This window comes from Podarcis erhardii (assembly GCF_964252035.2).
Source record: "Podarcis erhardii genome assembly, chromosome: 1".
In the NCBI taxonomy this organism is placed as follows: domain Eukaryota; kingdom Metazoa; phylum Chordata; class Lepidosauria; order Squamata; family Lacertidae; genus Podarcis; species Podarcis erhardii.
In genome coordinates, this window is record NC_138497.1 from 85,534,469 (window position 1) to 85,558,170 (window position 23,702).

The window sequence follows — 23,702 nt, forward strand, 5'->3', positions numbered from 1 at the left end:
CCAGAAGTGGCCTTTCTGCTGTGTTTCCTCTTCCTAAGAATAACGCTATTCGCTCTTTAAAGTAAAAAAAAAAAAAAGTCAATAGGAGGCGGGGGGGAGGGAGGAGACAGATGATGCTTAAATAGATCGTGCTCGCTTTCCTCCCATCCACGTGTCCCCTCCTTAGGCTGCCGGGAAGCAGAGTCCTTCCTCTTTTGCTGAGGACTACGACCTCCACAATGCACTTCGGTAGGCACTGCGCAAGCGCATGATGTGACCTCAAAGGCCCTCCGCTGCCTAGAGGCTTCCGGGAAGTATAGTTCGGAGCTGCGCGGCGTCTGCGGCGCAGTACGCCGCGGCGGACTCCATCCCCCGGCATGCTTTGCGGGGAAGAGGCGACGGCGTGAGGGCGAGCCGACGGCGCGGGGTCAGCCAGTCACGTGCAGTGCGAGGTGCGTGTGCCGTTGATGCTAGAGGAGGAGGAGGAGACGGAGACGACGACGACGACGAAGAAGAAGACGACGACGGTGGAGGCGGAGGCTGCCGCTGCTGCTGCCGCCGCCGCCGCTGTTTCCGCCGCTGTTGCTCTGGCTGCGCTGCGCGGGGGCTGTTTTCGTCGCTCTCCGCGGCTGGGCCCGCAGCGCGCGCCAGGGAAGCCCCCGAGCCGCTCGGCCGGGCGACGGCAGCACCATCGGCAGCATGAGCGACAACGATGACATCGAGGTGGAGAGCGACGTGAGTCTCGCGTGGCGCTTCCTCCCCGCTGCCCTTCCCGGCCTTTGCTCGGTCGGCCGGTCGGTGCGCCGACAGGGACACCCGCGCGGGTCTCCCGAGATCTCAGCCCCCGGTGCTTCTCTCTCCACAGGCCTCGCTTCCCGGCCCCCACCCGCGGCCTTTCTCCCCACCCGGCTCCTCGGGCAGAGAGGGAGGCCCGGCGGCCGGAGCCCCTGCCCGGGTTGGCGGGGAGGGGGAGGAGCAGCAGGAGTGTTGGTGTGTGTTGTTGGCAGGCGCCTGGTCCCGGCCCGCAGTCTCGCCTGAAGGGGGAGGAAGAGGGGCGGGGGTCGGGGGTCGGAGAGACAGACAGACACCTGTTTGGGAGAGATTGTGGCGGTGGCGAGGCTGGAGCTGCTCCCGGGCTGGGCTCCAGGGGAGGAGACTTTTATCTAGGCCTCGTGCAGCTTGGCTGGGTAGTGATGGTGGTGCTTGGAGGTGGGGGGAGGCGAAGGGATTAGAGGGGGAAGCAAAGGACGAGGTGCTCAGAGGGTTTTTTTTGGGGGGGGCGACTGTGGGCTGAAGGCCAAGAGTGGAGAGTCGAAAATCTGGGGCAGGGAGCAGCCATTGTCGTGTTGAATATAGATGGTTCGCAGCAAAGGCCGAAACCACAATTTTGCAGTGGGGTGAGGAGGGTTGGCTGTGATGGGAGCCCTGGCAGTTTCACCCTTGAGCTGCATCCCGCCTCCCAGGCCAGGCATGTGATGGAATCATATACTGCAGAGGGGAATTGCCTACATTGGCAGAAAGCATATAGCACTATTTATTTCCTTGGGAGTCTGGAAGAGAAGAAGACATGCTGTCTGGAGGAGCAGGGGATTCAGAGAAAAGACATCCACAATCGGGGGTGGGTGTTTTAAAATGTATATCCCTGGTCTGTAGCCTTATCTTTCAGGGCAGCAAAGTGCACTGTCTTTGAAAGGCCTCTTTGGGGCTTCGAAGGGTTTTCTGCTTGCAGGATGCTGCATGCTGAAGGTTCCAAGAGGGTTGTGGAAGAGCCCCCCTCCTGCTGCTGCTGCCAGGGGATTTAATGAGCGAGAAGCTGGGAATTCTCTTATTTTGGTGTTTAATCTCCTTAGTGGATTATAGTGGAAATGCTGGCCTCTACAGAAAACTTCCACAAAGCAGCTTACTCTGACTCAGTTGTTGAATATTTAATTTTTATATGTGTGTGTGTGTGTGTGTGTGTGTGCTACTTCGATGTGCTTTCTAGCATCCCTAGCAATTTATAGTAAAAGCGAATTTCAGGTTTAAAGCCTTCTTATTCTTGAAATCTACACTGTGATGCACAGCTTTGTTTGTGACCATGCAGAACAGCCAGTGATAGGGTTTTTCTGCATTGCCTTTGCCTGTTGGAAAGTTTCTTGTAGTGTATTGTAGCACTAGAAACTTGTGGATACTGGTATACTACAGCCTCTAGGAATTTAATTAAGTAACTTTGCTTGTTGAGTGTGGATAAAAGTACAATGGAGAGTAGTGTTTAATGTATAGTCAGCTTTTTAGAAAAAGGGTGGATTGATTTCTAATTAAATTGTAAAGAAAAAATGTCAAACTTAAGTCAAGTTTCCTATTTGAAATCTACATGTCTACTGAACATACATACTGACTAGTTTCTATAGCAAAGCATATTGACTTGCAACTAAACACAGCTTTTATATAAACCAGCAGTATAATCCAAAACCTTCAGCCATGCAGTGCAGGTTGGCTGCAAATTTGCACCTGCTCCATTAAACATTAGTTATTGGGCAAAAAGGAAACTTCACTAAAAAGTGAATGCCCATGCTGATTGTCAAAAATATCAATGATTTGAAAACTCCCATTAGAAGAAGGATGGGGAGGCTCTTACTTCCTGCAACTTCCTCTGTTCCCCTGAAAAGCTCCTTCAGAGTGGGACGGGGCTTTGTGACCCCACCTTCCAGCAGGAGCATCCAGTAAATCTCAGTTCCTTCCACAAACAGGAGTAACTCCTATGCTGGAACCATACAAACCTGTGCCATTTAGGATGCCACAAAAAAGTCATGTATTTATATTGATTGGTATCAGGTTTCTTTGTTTTTTGCCAAAATACATATTTCCCCTTATATGTATTCTTCTATGCATCTTTAAATAGAAAAGCATTCTTTTTAACAGGAAATGTGTTTAAGAGATTGCCATGATTTAGTTTTAAGAGATTGTAAGTGTAGAGCTTAACATTTGTATTAAATTAGGATTCCATTTTAAAGGATGTTATATAAAATCTGGTTTTTAATAATGAATACTGATCCACCTTGAGAAAAACTAACTTAGTTGCTGTTGTACATGCCTGTCCAGTTCAAATTGCTTGGCTTTAGAGAATGTACAGAGGTCCAGCTTAATATTTACTCAGTTTAACAAATCAAGGTGTAAGACGCTTTTCCTCCTTGTTGTGCTAAACAGGAAAACCTTAGAAAAAGAATTCTGTTTCCATGGTGAAACATGCAACCACTGAAATTCATGTAGCTAAAGAAAGAAGCAAAATTATTTCTACTTACTTTCTGCTGGGTATTCCTAGGAACAGTAGGTCTCCAGAAGAATTTTAAGCTATTGACATTTTCTTTAAAATATGACCGGCTTGAAGGCCAGTGGGTCTTTCACAGAGAGCTGCTAGGAAGTTGACTAAAGCTGAATAGGTGAGAAAAATCAGCATTATGTTTTCCAAATTTTGTGTGAATACTTACATTAAATTTATTGATCATTAATGAAAATGTCTATTTTGTTTTATTCTGGCAAATTCATGTTCGCAATGTGCAGTTGCAGGTGTTGAGAAACCAGTTGTGTTGGGGGGGAGCAACTAACAGTGGTGCCTCGCAAGACGAAATTAATCCGTTCCGCAAGTCTCTTCGTCTAGCGGTTTTTTCGTCTTGCGAAGCAAGCCCATTGACGGATTAGCGCTATTAGCAGCTTATCGGATCAGCTGATAAGTGGCTTAGCGGCTTAGAAAAAGGGGGGGAAAGGAAAAAAACCCGCAGGAACTCGCAAGACATTTTCATCTTACGAAGCAAGCCCATAGGGAAATTTGTTTTGCGAAGCGCCTCCAAAACGGAAAACCCTTTCGTCTAGCGGGTTTTCCGTCTTGCGAGGCGTTCGTCTTGCGGGGCACCACTGCACTTCATATACCTCAATGATGTGTGTTGCGTTTATGGTGTGGTGTGTGTGTGCTGGAACCCTTCCGGCTACCTGTAGTTGGATTGTTTTGTTTTAAGTCCTCCCATTTTTGCAAATGGACTTTCTAACTGTGGCACATTTTTTGAGGGGAAAGAGGCTGTAGCTTAGGAGTAGAGAATGTACTTTACATGCAGAGTGTTCCAGGTTCAATCCCCAGCATCACCATGTAGGAATGGGATAGACCACTCTCTGAAATACTGGGGAGCCACTGCCACTCAGTATAGACAATACTGAGTTAGATGGAACAATGGTCTAACTTGGTACATGGCAGCAATGTTCCTGTGAGATACTGAACCTCCTTTTGATTCTTATGGTGGGTGAGCACCATGATAGAATTCACTCAGTGTACTTGGATTACTCATATTTTAGGAGAACAACTTTTATTTGAGTTTTGTAACATAGCTACATAATTTAATTTGTGATGACTACAAATTCAAGGGCACTTCTCTGTTGTATTGGTGAATGCCAGTATGTGAAGGAGAGTACTAAATATTTGCCAATTGCGTGAGATGAGCATAGGCTTGTGGCTGCCATTCCATATAGAAATTTGGGAATATTGTCCCAAAAAGTCATGTTTCTGAGAAACTTCATGCTTTCAGTAGCTAGTAGGGCTGAGCGATGTCTGAAATAAGGATTGAACTATTGTAGAGGTTCTTGGGAGGAAAGCAATGACAAACCTAGACAGCATCTTAAAAAGTAGAGACATCAACTTGCCAACAAAGGTCCGTATAGTAAAAGCTATGGTTTTCCCAGTAGTGATGTATGGAAGTGAGAGCTGGACCATAAAGAAGGCAGATCGCCGAAGAATTGATGCTTTTGAATTATGGTGCTGGAGGAGACTCTTGAGAGTCCCATGGACTGCAAGAAGATCAAACGTATCCATTCTTAAGGAAATCAGCCCTGAGTGCTCACTGGAAGGACAGATCGTGAAGCTGAGGCTCCAATACTTTGGCCACCTCATGAGAAGAGAAGACTCCCTGGAAGACCCTGATGTTGGGAAAGATGGAGGGCACAAGGAGAAGGGGACGACAGAGAACGAGATGGTTGGATAATGTCTTCGAAGCTACAAACATGAGTCTGACCAAACTGCGGGAGGCAGTGGAAGACAGAAGTGCCTGGCGTGCTCTGGTCCATGGGGTCACAAAGAGTCGGACACGACTAAACGACAACATTGTAGAGGTGAATGGGTTAATGCTCTGGCAACTGCTACTACTCAGGAGTCTAAAACAGATACATTTTTATTTACTTTTAACATATTGTTACAACTGTTATTTTATAGTACAGTTGTACCTTGGATCCCAAACACCCTGGGACTCAGGCATTTTGGCTCGCAAGCGCCGCAAACCTGAAAGTGATTGTTCCGGTTTGCGAACGTTCTTTTGGAACCCGGACAACTGGCAGGGCTTACGCTGCTTCTGATTGGCTGCAGGAGCTTCCTGCAGGAGCACATGCACACATCATAATTCGTAATATATCACCATGCCGAATATTATGAAACTGTTACCACAATGTGGATTTCCAACCAATTTTGGACAATTTATTGATGTATCACCTAGCCCTAGTGATCAACTTAGGCCAATTAATTTCAGTGGGGCTACTCTAAGTAAAAGTTAAGTTGGATGCAACAGTGAAATAATAAAATACCATAAAAAACTGACTATACCACAGCATTCATAAAAACCTGAGTTCTTGCAGCTTTGCCTGCATTATCTGAGTACTTTGAACTGATTTTGGATCATGTATTGATACATCGCCCAGCCCTAGTGGCTACCTATATTGCCTCTAGCATTTTATATTTTATGGGGGTAATTGGGGCACTAGAAAGCCGAAGTAGACCTCCACTGTTGTTGCACAGTATCTCCTCTCCCATCATTCCTGAGCATTGGTTATGCTTGCTCTGGCTGATGTGGGTTGGACAACATCTCAAAGGCCATAGGCTAGCCCACCCTGTTGTAAAGACCAAAGAGTTCTGTTTTAGGGCAATATGGAATACAAACTGAAGTCACATCCAGCTTGCTATGTTAATCTGTAAGTTTTTGGATGGGTGACTGTTTGATGTAGAGGCCAACAAACTTTTTCAGCAGGAGGCCGGTCCACTGTCCCTCAGACCTTGTGGGGAGCCGGACTATATTTTGAAAAAAATATATGAATGAATTCTTATGCCTCACAAATAACCCAGAGCTGCATTTTAAATACAAGGACACATTCTACTCATGTAAAAACACGCTGATCCCCGGACCGTCTGCAGGCCGCATTTAGAAGGCGATTGGGCCGGATCCGGCCCCCGGGCCTTAGTTTGCCTACCCATGGTTTGAGTCTTGTGTATTTAGAAGACTAGGGTAAAATTACTGTGTGCCACAATTGTCACATGTGGTTCAAAGCCTATTGTGCTGCTGTGGATGCTGTAAGAGTTGCTTCTTTTGAGAACTGTCTCCTCAGGTTGAGATAAAGCAGAATGTTGCGAGGCTACCAAATGCCCATTGTGATATGATAAATACATATTTTCAGCTGCCAAAGACGGAGCCTTCAATGTGCAGCATTAGGGCTAGATTTCAAAGGACTTTCCCCAGCATTTGGTTCAGTGTAAGCCTAGTTGCTGTCAAACTCATGATATGTCTTAACATACTTACCTGAATAAAAGACTAAGATCCCTCCTTTATATTCAGCTGCCTGACTCCTGGCAAGTTATAAAACCAAGATTGGGTTTTCAGGGCTAAATTCCACTGTTTCTTTTCTGGTTTGAATGGGTTCATATCCATGAGTTCATGTACATTACACACAGTTCTAACTGTCAGACTCTATTAAGACAGAAGGATATTGGTTTCCTCCCTCTTCTCAGCCCTCTTTCCTTGCCAGGAGTTGATATTTTCCTGGACAGTCCAATGGTTTTGAAAGTAGCTGATGAGGTAGTAATGGAGAGTGGCATGGCAGTGGGCCACTGTACTCTGATGAATGGAGGCTAGTGTTTTCTTGCTATCCTTATTCGGCATTTAGTCTGGCATGTGCCAACCAGAACTCATTGGATTAGATTTGGCAGTCTTTCCTAAATGCAATTCACTTGCTTTGAATTATTGCCAGTAACAGTTACAGTAGGGCCAGGTGCTATATCCATTGTTAACTGGGCCCATTGTTACGAAGCGATTTGAGGAAACGTGATGTTTAGCATACCACAATCAATGGTATCTGTTTACAGATAGGTAGCCGTGTTGGTCTGCCATGGTCAAAACAAAATAAAAAAATTCCTTCCAGTAGCACCTTAAAGACCAACTGAGTTAGTTTTAGGTATGAGCTTTCGTGTGCATGCACACTTCTTCAGATACACACTGAAGTATCTGAAGAAGTGTGCATGCACACGAAAGCTCATACCTAAAACTAACTCAGTTGGTCTTTAAGGTGCTACTGGAAGGAATGGTATCTGTGTCACCTTGGCCGTAGTTGTGATATTGGGCTTCTCTTAATAGAAAAAGCATAGCTCATCTGCATTACCTTGGTTTTCTAGCTTCCTTAGAATTCCCTAGAACTAACAATGAAATGTACCAGCTATGAAACGGGGAGCAGGGTTATATTTTCAATGGTCAATGTTTTTATAGTTTGCCTTTAAATTATTATAACACTCCTAAATATGGCAATACATACCTGCTTGGTGAAATTAGCTAGTTGAACTGGCTTTTGAGATCAGCATCAGTGTTAGAAACTCACATACGGTATATAAGCCAGATGGCACATTAAACTTAGGTTACAGTCGCCACAACTCAATGTCTAGGCACCATTTCCCCCCGCCCCGCCCCCCCGGGAATTTCTTCTTCATTTCTATACCGCTTTATATTTTAAAGAAAAAATCTCAAAGCAGTTTACAGCACACTAAAACATCAAATACAACAATCCAGAATAAAACAAATTCAAGCTTCAAGAAAAATATTTCGGATCCTCCTCTAAGTGACATTTTGCTTTTTGCATATTTATTTACCTACTTAATTATATAGCTGCCCCATAGTAGAAGTACCCTAGATGTAATGGTTGGAATGTCGGATTAGGACCTGGGAGATCAGGGTTCAAATCGCCACTCAATCGTAAAGCTCACTATGTAACCTTGGACCAGTCACAGCCTCCTAACCTACCTCACCAGTTGGTTAGAGGATGGTGCTGATAATACCAGAGTTGCAGGTTTGATCCCCATATGGGACATCTGTTTATTCCTGCATTGCAGGGGGTTGGACTAGATGATTCTCAGGATCGCTTCCAACTCCACAATTCTATGATTCTCACAGGGTTGTTGTAGGGATGAATTGATGAGAGGGGTGAATCATGTACTCCTTGGAGAAAAAGGTGGGATGTAAATGCAATAAATAAGCTCTTTTGCTTACCTGCTTGAGAAAGCTGGAGAGGCCAACCAGATGGAGATGTCAGTCACCAACCTGGCATCTGGAGATCTCCACATGGTCACAATTGGACCTGCACCAGTAGCAAAATGCACCTGCCTAATTTCTAACACTGCTCAGCATGCAATAAAATTGCCTGAATGGACATGTGATAACATAAATTTTAGAATATATCAGCGCTGCTGTGACTAACATTAACATTTGTTAGTGGCACTAATAATTTTAGCAGTACTACCCCATGAACTGTGGACAATTAGGCAGTGGCCTTCTCTCATATTTGTTTATGACATATTTGTTCGGCACTCTCCAGCTATTTTGCAACCTTTTTTATGTCTATTCGTTTATAAAATTCTTTAAAATAAATAAAATCCTAGTTTTTATACTGAAGTAGATTCTTATTATAAGCACACACATGGCCAAGTATTAAAGGGTAACTGGAAATAGTTACAACTACTGTGGTCCATGGGAAGATTCTGTGGCTATTTGCTGAACTGGTTGTAAGAAAGTGGTGTTATAGATGCAGCCAGTAATCATTATCACACTACCTCAAAATTAACTCCTGTATGGGAAAGTGTCTGCAACTAGCACTTGGTCATTCTGTGGTAACTTGACTACTGTGCAGTGTGTCAGGTAGAGTTATACCTTCTCTATTTTATTTCTCTGGATACAGATAATATCACCAGTATATTTTTCTTTACCCTATTTTTACCGTGGTCATATTCATGGCTTCTTATGTAATCTTAGAGACCAGTGCAGCCACTTGGCAACTAGTGTGAGCAGATTTGAGGTTCTTCTAGTTTCCTCTACTTTCCTGATCTCCTTAAAGTCATTTGGGCAGCACTTTATACATATGCAACTGCTTTGCATCAACTTTTCAAATGCCTACAAAGCTAGAAGCTATGGAAGATCATCTCCTTAAACTGCATCATTTGGCACATTATTAACATAGGGACTTACATTTATAACAATTTGGTGTTTTTTTCACATTACTCAATACCTTAACTAAATTGCACATTTTCTTTTCTGGCGTGGCCTTAAGTAACACCATAGGACACTAGTGAGTTTGGGTCCTAGTCCTTTTTCAGGATGATTATTTTTCTTTCTTTCTACGTGTTGGTATGATTTGAGTCACTTTCTTCTTTGGCTAACCTTGAAGCATTTTGCTGCTGGCCAGTTCTTGGCTTGAGATCTCTGAAGATAGTGTATGTGAACTTGGAATTTAGTTTGCCTTTTCGCCATAGCTAGCTTGCCACATGCACTCTTGATGCACACAGCTTAATAACTGTAGATGGGCTGACAACAAATATCATCGGTATCCCTCGAACTTGTTTTTCCTTTCCTTTCCTTTTTAAAGTAGTAACTGTCTGGCAGATCCAAGTGACCTGTGTGTCTCCTACTTTGCCACCACAAAGTTCTGAACCTTGTAGTGACCTGTGTCAGAGGAAAAGATTGGACCACTCCTTGTTAGTCAAGCTCTTCCTCTAATAAGGTGACCTAAAGGGAACTATGACAGACAGAAATAAGTTTTTTGTGCTTTGGATTTGGGGTCCAGCCACACCCAGAGTGCCTGTTTACATCTGGCAGACAATTTCTGCGTCTGGAGCTGGGTGTGGGATCATTGCCAAACCTGTGTGACTGGAGACTGCCTTGACATTTGAAAGGTGGGGTTTCATTAATCATAGTTTGAGTTCAGTGTGCCACCGGAATTGCCTTTAAAAGGCAATGAGAACAAAAGGGTATCAGTCAGTCCAGAAAAGAGGAAGAGGAAGCCAGAGATGGTGTAAATGTGATGTGCTTCAGAAATAATTTAAATGTATTTTAAAGCTGCTTCAAAAAGCTATCCGAAAAGCACACTGTGAAAACACTGCATTTCCCGACACACCATATTTTTCTGTGATCGGTCTTCATAATTAGAGAGGGATTAAATTAAACAGAAATGAGTCTTTTTCCTGAAGGAAAAAAATGACTTAAACGTGTGAGATTTTAATGATAAATTCAGGTGTGACACTTAAAGCAGCATCTTCTGTTGCACTATATTTGACTTTAAATGGCATAGACCATTAGTGGTGTGGTGTCCATTCTGATGAGGGATAGGAAAGAAGGGCGGGGTTTGGGGTGTTTTTTTGACAAACAGTTCACTTCAAAGGGCCTAATGACAATGATCTTCTATTTTATGGTAGAGAATGGCTATTGGGAATTATTGGATCTGGGTTGTAATAAGTGAGTCCTAGGTACATGGTGGGAGTTGAGGACTAGGGTAGCTGATCTTGCATGTGTCAGTAGATGGTGGTGCTACTCTGGAAATATATTTTCTCCCAGAAATCCTCTGAGCAGTCTTTGATAGAGTTGCAGCTGTGTTCACATCCTTCGGCTGCTTCTACTATGAAATTTGAATGGCATTCTATCACCATGGAGCTCCTACATAAAAATAATCCAGGTGTTGAAGTGAGTTTCTTCAATCAAGGACCTAGCTTTGGATTTTGAATGGCATTGAATTTTAAATGTTCAGCTGCGGTGCTATAGTGAAACAAAGTAGTCCTATCTTTTCTTTTTTACTATGAACAGATAAGGTGATATTCCATGTTTCCTGCAGTGCTTTGGCAATTGCACTTGGAAGTCTCTCTAGTGCAGTCCCCAGAAATTCTTGTTACTGGGAACGGTCTTCTGACTCCCGTCCTTAGCAAATCATGGAGCATATTTTGAAATCTTAGTGCTCTCTTTGGGGACAGATAATCTCTAGTCCAGGAGGCATCACAAAAGTCTTTCTGAACAATCATGTGCAGATGAGTTTGATCAAGGAACTTGCTGCAGGGCAAAAGCCCACCCTCCTCTTTACTAATCATACTTGTTTTGTGTGCTTGCTCTGGACTTGAACAGCCTTGAATGCTTCTTTTGCTGACCCTTTGTTTCTTTCCCTCTCTTAGCATAATTTTGATTCAAAAGAGCATTCCTTTTTGTTCTGTGCACAGTAATCTAGGGGGCTGGTGTTCAGCAGCAGCCACATGCCTTGTTGCCCAGTGGGACAGTGATGATTCTAATACTTGTTCTCTGTTTTGTCTGTCTTAGGCTGACAAACGTGCTCACCACAATGCACTGGAGCGCAAACGTAGGGACCACATAAAGGACAGTTTCCACAGCCTGCGGGACTCTGTGCCATCACTTCAGGGAGAGAAGGTGAGTTTATTGAGAGAAGTGATGATCTTCCCCTGGGTTCTGTCTGTTAATCACAAAGGAATTGCATCCCAGTCCCATTTTGCCTTAAGTTTCTGAGCAGGAAGGAGCCAGTGCCAATACAGCTTAGAAGGTACTTCTGCGAAGGTCCCAAAGAGTTTGCATATAGAAATGTTGCTGCTGCTTCAGAAAGCTAATAGTAAAATGAAGATGAAATATTGTTGTGAGAAGTAACTTACCCTTCCATCAAGCATTTCTAAATAATGAATGGAAAGTCTTTTACCACGTGGCTTCACAGGCCTGAAGAGAGAGGGTGCTTCTTCCTGATCCATCCAGCTCTTCCTTGATGAGGGTGATATAGGAACATTTCATTGGATCTCAGCTTGTGATTAGTCATCTGTGTTTGCTTTACCCACACTGAAAATTTGCTTTTGTTGTAGGGGTGTTTTCAGTTATTTGCCATGAGCACATGACCGCCCCTCAATTTACACTTAGAAATATTGGCATGTAGAATTTCAGTTTAGGCTTGTGGCAAACAGTTGAGACGGGTATCCTTCAGTCTTGAGAAGGAGCAAACACCCATGAGTAGAGTTTTTGTGTGAATTAGCCCTAGGTGTGCAGAGAATGTGTGAAGGTTGACTTCCTTGCCTTTCTTCTCTATACTTGCAGGCAATGAATAAATAATGCTAGCAGGTAACTTTTAGCTTTCCTTAGTGCTAAAGTGGCTGTTCTAAAAAGGAATGAGGAAATTGTGCTCTGTTAATCACCAGTGGTTACAATACCTACAGGGTTTTCTGCAGAAGCTCAGTACAAGGTACTGAGCTTGATAGGCAACATTTTTTATGTGCCGTCACCTCTGATGACACTGTCCTAGACATTGTCAAGACACACCCACTTAGTACTCAGGTCATGTAGGCAAAGCTGCCAGAACTCAGGTTTTTATTAATGCTGTGGTATAGTCTGTTTTTATGGCACATTATTATTTTACTGTAGTATCCAACTTAACTTTTACTTGGAGGAGACCCACTGAAATTAATTGGTCTACATTGGTTGTTAGGGCTGGGCGATTTATCGATACATTGTCCAAAATTGGTTGGAAGTCCACATTATGTTAAAAGTTTCATAATACCGTACTTGGCGATATATCACAAATCACGATGCATGTGCGTGCTATGTAAAAAATTGTGATGTGGGGGAAATTGTGAAGCCTGTCATTGCTTCTCTTATGAGGTCTGCCGCCCCTTGTTGCTTTGTACTATAAAATAACAGTTGCAACAGTATGTTAAAGGTAACTAAATGTATCCGTTAGTAGCAGTTCCCAGGACACTACCCCATTTGCTTCCACATAGTTCCATCCTTATTTCAGACATTGTGATATATCGGGGTATCACAGGGGTCAGCAATCATTTTCAGCAGACCTTCCCTCAGACCTTGTGGGGGGCCGGACTATATTTTTTTGAGGAAATGAACTAATTCCTATGCCCCGCAAATAACCCAGAGGTGCATTTTAAATTAAAGGGCACATTCTACTCATGTAAAAGCATGCTGATTCCTGGACCATCCACAGGCTGGATTTAGAAGGCGATTGGGCCGGATCCGGACCCCGGGCCTTAGTTTATCTACGCATGGTGTATAGCAATGCTTAATCAGACATCTCTCAGCCCTATTGGTCATGTTCGTGAATTTCAGTGGGTTTACTCTTAAGTATGACTAATGTTGGATACATTTCTGTATTTAATGTGTTACTCTATAAGGCTATGTACACACTGTAAATTTAAAGTACAGGGTTCCCCGCCCAATTGCTGGGAACTGTAGTTTACACCCCCCCCCAGAGTTACAATTCCCAGCACCCTTAACAAATTACAGTTGCCAGCATTCTTTGGGGATTCAAAGTCATGTGCTTCAAATGTATGACATGTATACAGCCTAAATTGTTGTGACATTGACTCATAAAGGTGGCCTATAAATGTTTCTAAATAATAAATAAATGAATGTTAGTTAAAATATGTGGCTTGCTCTTCTGCTTTTTGAATTCTCCTTTGAGGTTAGTGCAAGCTTCTGAGTAAAGCGCCTGGAATTTTATGCCCTGTTTGGGGAGATTGATTGGCAGGGTTTCTTTATGGTGATGTCAACTCCATTGGAGTTCAAAATATTTGAAAGCCATTACGCTTATATTGTTCTGCGTATCTGGGATGCAGTGACAGCATGGGGTCAACACCAGTTTCTGTTTAATACATAAAAATGACATAAACCTATTGTTGAACCCTAGCACTGGTATTTTACCATTTAAACACTTTAGTTACAATTTATTTGATGAACATCTGTCTGCATTTTCTAATGCACATCCGCATTCTAGTACAATGCCTACTAAACATTTGGGGTTTGAGTTTATTTGCAAATTCTATAAACTGTTGAAGGGAATATCTCTCACACTGTACATATGTTGGAACCTATACTGTTGACCACAATAGGATTCTTCTTTCAAGCCTATTTCCAGTGTGGGAAGGGGGGAAACAAAGGAGCCCTGTGGGTGTCTAGTGTAACTAGTTGAGCATAAATAATCATTTTAAGGCCTGGTTAGATTTCAGTAAGGGCTAATGGTCTGCCTGCCAGCTTAACCCAACCTCTAAAAGTAAGTCTAGCTTGGGGTCCTACATTGCTTTTGATAAACTGTTCAGGGTTTAACATTATGGATTTCTGTTTGCACCTTTGCTGTTTCAACTTGACACACAGATATAATTAAAAAAGGTCCCACCACTGATCAAAGAAGGAGCAGAGGAGTTGACTGTCTCTAGCTGAGGACAGCCTACTATGTTGAACCTGAAGCCTAGCTTTTGGCAAGCTTCTGTTTTCAAGAGCAGAAAAGCTCTTGCTGCTAATAAGGAAAGGCTCTGAAACTTTGCATTAAAATGAATAACCCTCAAATCCATATTCTGTGACTGGGATCTGAAAGGGTAGCCTGTCTGTGTTTAAATCTTTCTTTATTCCCGCTTGACTCCAGTGGGAGGATACTTCACTGGAATGCAATTTGATGAAAATCTGTATTACACTTCTATTCATTTATTTTTTAGAAAGCAAAAAAGCAGATTACTGTAGAAGATGTAAGCAATTCCAGTTTAATGGACAATCTGGAAGCAAACAGGAGATTCAGCAACCAGGTTAGCTGAAAACCAGCTATGAACTAAGTGAAAATATGCCACTGCTGTATAAGCTTGTGGTAAATTGCCTCCAAAACGCTAAGAGCAATCAAATAAACAATAATGGGAGCTTATTGTCTCCCAGGTTAGAATTCATAAACACCAATAGCAGAATATGCTTTTCGTGTTTTGACAACTGGAGTTCATTAGAAAGAAATGAGAAAATGGCACATGCAGTGTCCCCCCCCATGTTGAGAATTAAAAAGCAAATTGCATTAAAATTTGTACTGTGTAGCAATAATAATAAATAACATTTACATATTGCTTTCAAGTGTTTAAAGCACTTCATATGCATTATCAAAATTTCATATTTACAACAGTTGGTATGTCCCCCACCACCCAACCCCACCTCTGCAATACGGGGGATGAGACAGAGCCACATAGTGAAAGTCAAACCAAGATCTTCTGACTGGCTTGGAGAGTGGCATTTTTGCAAGCAAAATTAACTTAGTAGGGCAGGCTGGACAATGAAGAAATGTTTCATTATACTGGGACCATGAACCATAAAGTACCAAGTTGATGCATGCAGGTGCTGGGGGAAGTAGAGTCACTTGGATTAATTACTAAAAGTGACATATTTGCTGCTGTTTCTCATTTGCTAATTGTAGAGACTGTCTTGCCCAACCTTAATTGCATTCTGAAGAAATGCTGCAGCCATCAATAGAAGAAGAAATGGGCAAATTCCAGTAAAAAAAGGTATTTCCAAGTCCCATTAACTTTAATGAGAGGGTTAAGGACACACTTAACTTGTCCACCAAACTCAGTGGGACATAACTTTTGCCAGGTTATACACAGTGTCAGGAAATATTAAGAAAGAAAATGATAGATGTGGGTCTATATATGCTGCACATTTTATGATACATTCATGTACGACCAAATGTTCCTGGAGCACTGGTAGAGAAGGACAGTACATTTAGTGGCAGGATGAGAACATAGTGAAGCTGGGCAAGATCTACATATAAGCAGGCTTGTTCACAGAACTCACACGATGAAAGTCCCAGAGGGGAAATAGTTTGACAGTGGCAAGTACCAGGTTTAATTCTGAAAAGTAGACTATAGCTAAATTGACAACAAAGTTATGTGGACAGTATAGAACTAGTGGTTTTTGTCTTGGCATACAACACTGTCCAGCCATGATGGCAATGTAGAATACTTTCAACCTTTTAGAACAGATCCTTTTTAAAACTGAGAAAGGATGTTGGCATTGTTACCACATCAGAAATGAAACCTTTTTTTAAAAAAACAACAACCACAGAGCTTATGCCTGCCTAACTATGTTTCTCTGTGATTGCATTATTCTTTAGCTTAGAGCTGTGCGTTCCTGTTATAAAAACCAGAAGAAAATGTTAAAAACAGGAATATATGTTGGCAAATACAAATGTGACTATTCAAAAATTAAATACAAATATGTGTATTATTGCCTCTTGTCTGCCATTTTATTGCACCACCATAAATATCCTTCTTCTTTAAATGTTTGCAATTTGAAAATGAAACTAAAACTTAACTGCATATCAGCATTGTTTTTGTGTTATGCAGCTGTTTAGCTAACAATGATGCTTTAAAATAGGCCTGCTTTGTGTTTTCTTTCTTTAATAAACAGTTTTTTACAGGTGATGGGGGTGTGCTTTGCCAGCCTTGCTGCTTCCATTTAGGAACAGTGTGAAGCTACTGAATACGTAACCGAGCTCAAGTATTGCTGTCCAGATCTGTAGACCACTTAGAGGTTATTACAATTAAGCAGTATACAAATCTCGTAAAATAGATGCAACTTTATGTGCAAGGGACCCTGGCCCTCTAAAATCTGTCATAGCTGCTTATTCAGGTTTGAGCTTCACATATTTTAATGAGAGCCATGATGTGTTTCATAAAACATCTTCAGATAAAGCGCACATGATATAATTTTAGTCCTGCTTACAAGGGGAAATTGAAGCCCATCAAAACAAAGCAGTTCCAACCAGTCCTTTGGACAGTACAGCCTGCCTCCTTGACCTTCCATAGAGCAGGTTTGTCTGATCCAGCAGCATCCAGTAATGGAGAGAGCCTTCCCTCAAAAATGCCTTCAGACTAGGTCCTTCCTTCCTTCCTTTTCTTTCCAGTCTGCAGTTGAAGCCATCAGCAGCCCTTTTTCTTATTTCTCATCCCACTTGAGTCTTCTAATCAGTAACTTCAGTATAAAGATGAGTACTGCATTAAAAATATACATGCATATATAGTCTACAAGCAGCTTTGAAAAACTTTCCAAGAACATTTTACGAACCTGAGTTTGAGTTCTTATGAGAGCAGGTAAGCAATTGCCTTGTATCGCTTCAGGCTGCTGCTGAGTTAGATGGCCAGCATTTTGCAGTCCCAGTTGCTGAGTGAAAACGTAAGCCAGGAGAAGTATAGGTGCAGCAGAGCGCTGCATTATTGTTTTAGGATGGTATCCAGTGGTGTCCATACAAGAGTAGAGAGGACTTTTGCTCATGCAATGGGCCTTCCCGTTCCTGTTCCTCTCCTTCCACCTACATGCCCCAAAATCTTCTTTGGGGGCTGGGGGAGGACCCTCTAGATCCATTCAGAGGATGGAGGACAAGGGGTCCCACAATGTGAGCAAAGATTTGGTAGCGCAGTGTTGAATTTTGCTGTTAAGTGATCTGAGTGTCTCTTTTGATGGTCAGGGAACATTATGCTCAAATGCCAATAATGTGGGAATAATTTGCATGTTGCTTTATGTCTATGGAGGAAAACAGCAGATTGTTCTGTGGATACTGAATAGCAGTTGGAAGACTCTGCTTTGCTGAAAGAGTTCTTGTGAGCAGAAGGATTTGTTTGCAGAATTGCTGGCATGGGGAATGATCCAAGTCTATAGCTCCCTGTAGGAGTTTCATTGATTGCTCCATCTGCTGTTGCTTTAGTACTGGGAACAGGTGTCATTAGTACAATTGATTCAGGAGCTCAGTATAGTGGGATTGGAAAACAGTTAACATATTCTGAGTCTCAAAGTTGCTTTCTCTAGTGCTGAACTTTTTGCAAGTATTACATGGACTTCAAGATTGAACCTAAGTCAAATGTGGACTGGGTTGAGGAATCAGTTTTCTAGCCTCCCTGCAGAAGGGAATATCAGACTTGCTGCCTTCGTGAACTAGGACTTTATCTGGTGTGTGTTTTTTCCTACTATTGCAACAGGCATCCCGGGCCCAAATCCTAGATAAAGCCACAGAGTACATCCAGTACATGCGTCGGAAAAACCACACACACCAGCAGGACATTGATGACTTAAAGCGCCAGAACGCCCTGCTGGAGCAGCAAGGTGAGTGAGGCTGCGTTAGGGCACTCCATATGCTATCTTATGGGTAAGGATACTGTGCCACCTCTCAACAAAACCCTCTGCTATCTGTGTTTCTCTGCCAGGGAAGCTCCCCCAACCTGGTGCCTTCAATATGTCTTGGTCTACAACTCCCAGCCGTCATATCTTTGCTGGCTGGGGCTGATGGGAGTTAGTCCAAGAAGCCTGAAGGAAACCAAGTTGGGGGAGACGGCTGTAAGGTGTCCAGTGATCAGGAACCCATGAAGTAAGGCTGTGGTTGGAGTGAGAAGATCCAAAGTTTTGCACATTGGCAATGAAGCCATTGAATACAGTCATTCAAAACAGCCCAAGGATTGGGGTTTGCTCTGAGGAGTCTTTCTCCCTTGCCTAAGATGTACAGTTTATGCCAGGATGGTGATTATGGTGGGATTGTTTGATGGAACAGTGTAAGTGAGTGGCATGTTCCTGTTTTGAAGCATACAATGTTTTCTCAAGCCGAATAATTACGACATATTTAAAGCTGGTAAGTTGCTGCTCACAAGGGAGGACTAATGGTTGCCACTAGGCAGAAGTATAAGTAGCAAGTTTCACAGTACTGGGTGTGTGTGTGTGTGTGCGTGCATGCGTGTGTGCGTGCATACACACACACACACATACACACAGGATTTATCAAACCTTAAAGCCCAACTTCACTGCACCTCTGCTTCTGACACCGGGAACAGGGGGCATAAAACAACCCAATAATAGTTAATTGCAAAGGTGTATTGATGGAAGATTAATAGTCTAGCACTGAACTACACTGGTTCATTTCGGAGTGCAGCAGGCATTTGTTAGATTTTTTTTTACTCCACCTCCTGTTCCAAACGGAAACACAAGGCAGCTTACATAACTAAAACTAAATATACAATCAAAATTCAGTTATGGAAACAGGTGAGTAAAAGAGCAACAGACAAACAATTAAAGAGCCAGTGAACCAACAGCCATTGCTAATTTGCAGGCAAGTTGAAAGCTTGCTAAAAAAATGAATGTTTTTGATGGGCAGCAGAATAATTTAAAAAATGGAACCAAACTTCCCAAGACAGAGATCTACATTCTATGTGTAACCAGAAGGCTCTCTCTTGTGCATTGATGACTTAAAGTGCCAGAATGTCCTGACTAGGACACACATATGGGCCATGGGCTGAGCTGTCAACAGTATGGCAAAAACTGGAATTACTATACATGGCTAACTTAGATCCATTAATTTCAGTGGATTTACTCTGAGTAGAACTTAGTTGGGTTCAGTCCTATGATACAAACAGAAAAGAGAGGAAGAACACAAATGAATTTCCCCATAATGCAATTAACATACTTTCACTAATCTTTCTGAAAAAATATAATTTATTTCACATAATATTCCCCAAACTTATGACTGTTTTTTTTTTTATCAGACCTTAGGAAAAAGTGGTATATTTCCAAAACTTTCTCAATCTTCCCCCAGTTTGGGCCTTAACATCTTTAGAGGTACCAATCTTAGTTACAGAACTGAAAGTTATTTGGGAATCCTTCTTTTTAATTTTGATTTTAAAAATTGTGTTTATACTACCTTAACTACATTTAGTTATTTAAAAGCAGAGTATGCCAATCAATAACATTCTGTCAGCCAAGTGTTAAGATCACCAACATGAGAGCATGTTCATGTTACGTGCAACGCCTACTTTTCCCCAGCCTATTTCCATATGCTTGTTCTTGCCTTTTAGTTCGTGCCCTGGAGAAGGCAAGGTCAAGTGCTCAGCTGCAGGCCAACTACTCCTCTTCAGACAACAGCCTCTACACCAATCCCAAGGGCAGTACCATCTCCGCCTTTGATGGAGGCTCCGACTCCAGTTCAGAGTCTGAGCTGGAAGAGCCACAGAGCCGGAAGAAGCTTCGTATGGAGGCCAGCTAGAAGAGGCCCCTGTTCCCGCTGCCATTAGACACTCGCTGGCTGCTTAAGGACTTTCCTTTTTTTTCTTTAGTAGAGGCTCTCGGACTGCAGCTTCCCCTGTTCCTTGCCCCTATGTGGCCCCTTTTGAGTTAACCCAACCCCTTGGCTTGGCAGCTTACCTTCTGGAAGACACCGGCCATAGCTTGGAGCAGGATGTAGTTTTGTCTTGTCCTGCCTCATGGCTGCAAGTTCTAGTGTCAGGAATGCCCAGGCCATTCGATGAACTCATGAGTCTATGGTTGCCTGGACTCTGTGGTGACAATGACCCCTCCATCCTTTCACTAGAGCCGTACCAGTCACTGTCTCATCAAAATATGTTTATTTATGACAACAAAGCCAAATGTCCCCTGAAGGATCTTGGTGGGGGAAGGGAATCATGCAGATCCATGTGAGTGCATGTCCCTAGTTTCCTGAAGGGATGGTGCAGGATTCAGGGTGAAGCAGGGAGATGGATTTCCTTTTTGTACTTTGGCAAGTGATTAATTGGTATTTATTTCCTACTATGGAAACTCAATCCGATCAGATTCCTCCTCTTGCTGCGGACATTGGTGACGTGAAGCTACAGATTCATACCATGATCAGTTCTTCCCTCTTAATGAATTTCTCAGAATTAGAGCCAGCTTTTATAATGTAAATACACACCACAAGCTTTGTTACTTGGTACTAATAACTGCATCAAAACGTGGACCTCCTGCCCTCTGGCAAATGGGCCAGTTACCCCATAACGACTTAAATGGGCACAGGCTGTGAGTGAGCAAAGGCCACTGTGTGTATGTGTGCATGTGCACGCACATGTGCATGAGTGTGCATATGCGTGTGTGTGTGTGTGTGTGTGTCGGTGTGTGTGACCTTATATTTTTGTCTTCTTCCCACTCTTGTTTGTGACGTTTTCTGAATTTAGTGTATACAAGTGTAGCTTGGTCTCTGTCCAGGTGTGAGTCTATTCCATGAACTGAAGTATGTTGTACATACTGCCCAAGAATTGTCTTGCAAGTTAAGGCTTCCCTTTACTATAAGACTATAAATAAAAAAGTATTTTATCCTTTTGAGTGGTACTGGTGTCTTTGTGGAAACCGATAGGGGCGGGTATGCCTCTTGGCAGTTTTGCTTGCAGTTTTCTGATGTTAGAGACAGAAGAATTTCTATTCCCACGTGAGAAAAGGCTTAACCTGTTGAAATAGAATTATGAGCAAGGCTTCACAGGCAAACTCAACATTTATTTAATATCTCCAAATCTTGCTCTTCTCCGATTTGCTGATACAGGGGAGTTACTGTAAAGTGCTTCTGTACTTTTAGTAAGTTGATCAAATAAAGGAAGAGCTTTGCAGGTATATCTCTTCCAGTAGGATAAGAAAGATTGCCTCTGCTACATGTTTTCAATTGCACATACTACCCTAAAACCAATGGGGTGGGGAGAGAATGGCTGTTTCCCTTTGTTTTGAGGGCAGCGTGTATCTCTAGCTATGCAGCTGCAGCTTGTCACATAATGGTGAGAAATATCTTTCTACAATTAAGAAAGATGGAGGTCTTATTTGTGAGTGGTGCTATCTCAGAATGGTTCTTTGGGCCAAACAAGTAGACACCTTTGCAGAAAGATGCTGATAGAAAAACAAGCAGGTGGCTAAAGTGGTCCTGTGTCACACACACATATGTAACAGGAAATGGCAAGAGTTGCTTCCTAGTTTCAGTATGAAATATTGCAACATTTCTGGTCCTGTGTGCTTCCTCCTCTTGGGCGGCAGCACTCTCAGCAACAGCCCCACATGCACAGGGAGTGCAGGATGCACCACTAGGATTTTGCTCAGTTTTTGGACATACACAAGCTTTGTAAGAGGCACAGCATCTGGCTTGGTGGTGCAGTTCTAAAAGCCACAAAATGGGTGCTAGCAGTTTCTCACCTCTTGAAATTCAGAAGGTGACAGGCTTTTGGCTGCAGGGCAGCAGTGTCACCACCTCTGCACACACTACTGATGGCATATGCAAGAGGGGTGGGGGTGGGGCATCTGGAACAATAGTTAAGCAGGAAGAGGGATCCAGGAAGCACTTCCTCTTGCAGCTCAACTCATTGGTAGCTGGAAAATGGCCTTGATCTGTAACAATCAGATCAGCAGAACACCAGCTTTAACGCCCTGTGACCTCAGCCATACAAGGAAGGTTAATGTTTTTTTTTACAGGCAGAATTCTCTGGCTCGCTCTTGACTTGGTTTTAAGCTTCCCCCCCTTTAAACCATGTAGAACTCAAGGCTCTCAAAAAGTCCCTTAGGTTCTAACCTAGAATGCAGGCCAGTCTCTGACCAAAAGCTACACTAGAGAGGAGGCTGTACTTTTTCAAAGTGCAGATGGGGACAATCCCATTTTAAAAGTTCCGGTGACAACAGCATCTTGCATGTAAGTTTAGCCATCTTGAGATGCAATGAAAATATGTTACAATTTTCTTCATTAAGGAATGGTAAGAAGACAAGCCAAACAGATCAGTGCTGCTTTATGACTGTGGTTATAGTCCACCCCACTATTGCTGATTGTGCAAGGCTACCTATACAGCAGCCAGTTGCCCTTTGTCACATTTGCAACAGGGATGGGGAACTTGTGACTTGCTCCTGTTGTTGGGCTCCCATCAGCCCCAGCCAATGTTAAGGATAATGGGAGTTGTAGTTCAACATTTGGGAGGATACATACAGGTTTCCCATTCCTGTTCTACAGCTTTCTACCAATTAAACCTATTATTACCCTAATTTGCAGTGGATGGCAACACTGCTCTAGTAATTGCTATCTAGTCAGCAGTTCTTCAATAAGAGCATACCTTTGCTATATATGCATAAACATCTCCCTGGAAATCACATTTCCCACAAGGGGAATGAAGTTGCTTTTAACAACCCTGCCTCCTAAGCACCCTTTTCACTACTACCTAGGAAGTTATATTGTTCAGTGCCTTCCCCCCACCCTCATGGAAGCAGCTTGCAGCGTGTCTTCTCTTCAGATTGGTCAAGATTTTGAAGTCTTAATGAAGAAGCCATGATCCCTTCAAGAGAAGAGGTAGGCAGGGCTGAGTTTTGCACCAAAGAAACTCAAATTCAGAGTCCAGAAAGCTGGATTGTGAACACTCTTGTAGTGTATTGCTCAAATCAATGTGCGTCTAACACTTCCAATTGTAATTTATGCCACTTTCAGGCATCAGAGGTAGGAACACGTGCTGCTAAAGCTTTAAATTCACTTGATGTCCTGAAATTCCCTCTGCCTTAAGAAATATCACCAAGCATTGCCCAGCCATTTTACACCTATCCTTGCAGCCTTCATGTGTGCACCCAATACCAAATTTTAAAGCTTTACTGTGTTTGCATGGAATCAAAGCACATAACACACAATCCTACTAGCAATTTTGCAAGCTACTGGCAATTTTCATTCAGCAGTTTAAACACACTTTAATTCTCCCAAAGTACCAGTTTGGCCCACAAAGCTGCTTTTATACATGTGCTTAGGATGGTTGCAAAGTTGTGTTTATTTCAGCAGGGCCTGGCCTAGCTTGGCAGCTCAAGGTACAGGTGTGGCAAAGAAAAAGAGAAATGTCAGTGGAATGTACCAGCCTCCCAAAGGCTGAAAATGGAAGCCGGGAGGAGGGAAAAGGAGCCGGGAGGGGAAGAGAGCAGAAAGAGGAGCCAGGAGCAAACAAAGGAAAAATACCTTCCAATATGTTGTTCCCGCCTTCTTCCAGTGGCGATACCACTTAACAGTTGTCTATATTCATCCCAAGATTAAGAGACAAATAGCAGCTG

General features: G+C 42.9%; 1 protein-coding gene across 2 annotated transcripts; it reads left to right on the forward strand.

The window, feature by feature from the left end:
- Positions 1–446: 446 nt before the first annotated feature.
- MAX (MYC associated factor X) lies at positions 447–20,977 on the forward strand. 2 transcript variants are annotated; one of them, XM_081838554.1, is made up of 4 exons: positions 447–714; positions 11,379–11,485; positions 17,839–17,969; positions 19,706–20,977. In XM_081838554.1, the coding sequence occupies exons 1-4, from the start codon at positions 679–681 to the stop codon at positions 19,891–19,893; spliced, it is 462 nt and encodes a 153-aa protein (XP_081694680.1). In that variant the 5' UTR covers positions 447–678; the 3' UTR covers positions 19,894–20,977. The 2 variants fall into 2 exon arrangements, with proteins under 2 accessions (XP_081694680.1, XP_081694681.1); XM_081838555.1 differs by having other exon boundaries at positions 453–714; positions 11,379–11,486; positions 17,846–17,969.
- Positions 20,978–23,702: the final 2,725 nt, after the last annotated feature.

Excerpts from the sequence above, each read along its gene's own strand:
- MAX (XM_081838554.1), top strand. The coding sequence starts at position 679 with ATGAGCGACAACGATGACATCGAGGTGGAGAGCGAC. Across the intron at positions 715-11,378 it reads ACATCGAGGTGGAGAGCGAC|GCTGACAAACGTGCTCACCA; the intron begins GTGAGTCTCGCG and ends TGTCTGTCTTAG. Across the intron at positions 17,970-19,705 it reads CGCCCTGCTGGAGCAGCAAG|TTCGTGCCCTGGAGAAGGCA; the intron begins GTGAGTGAGGCT and ends CTTGCCTTTTAG.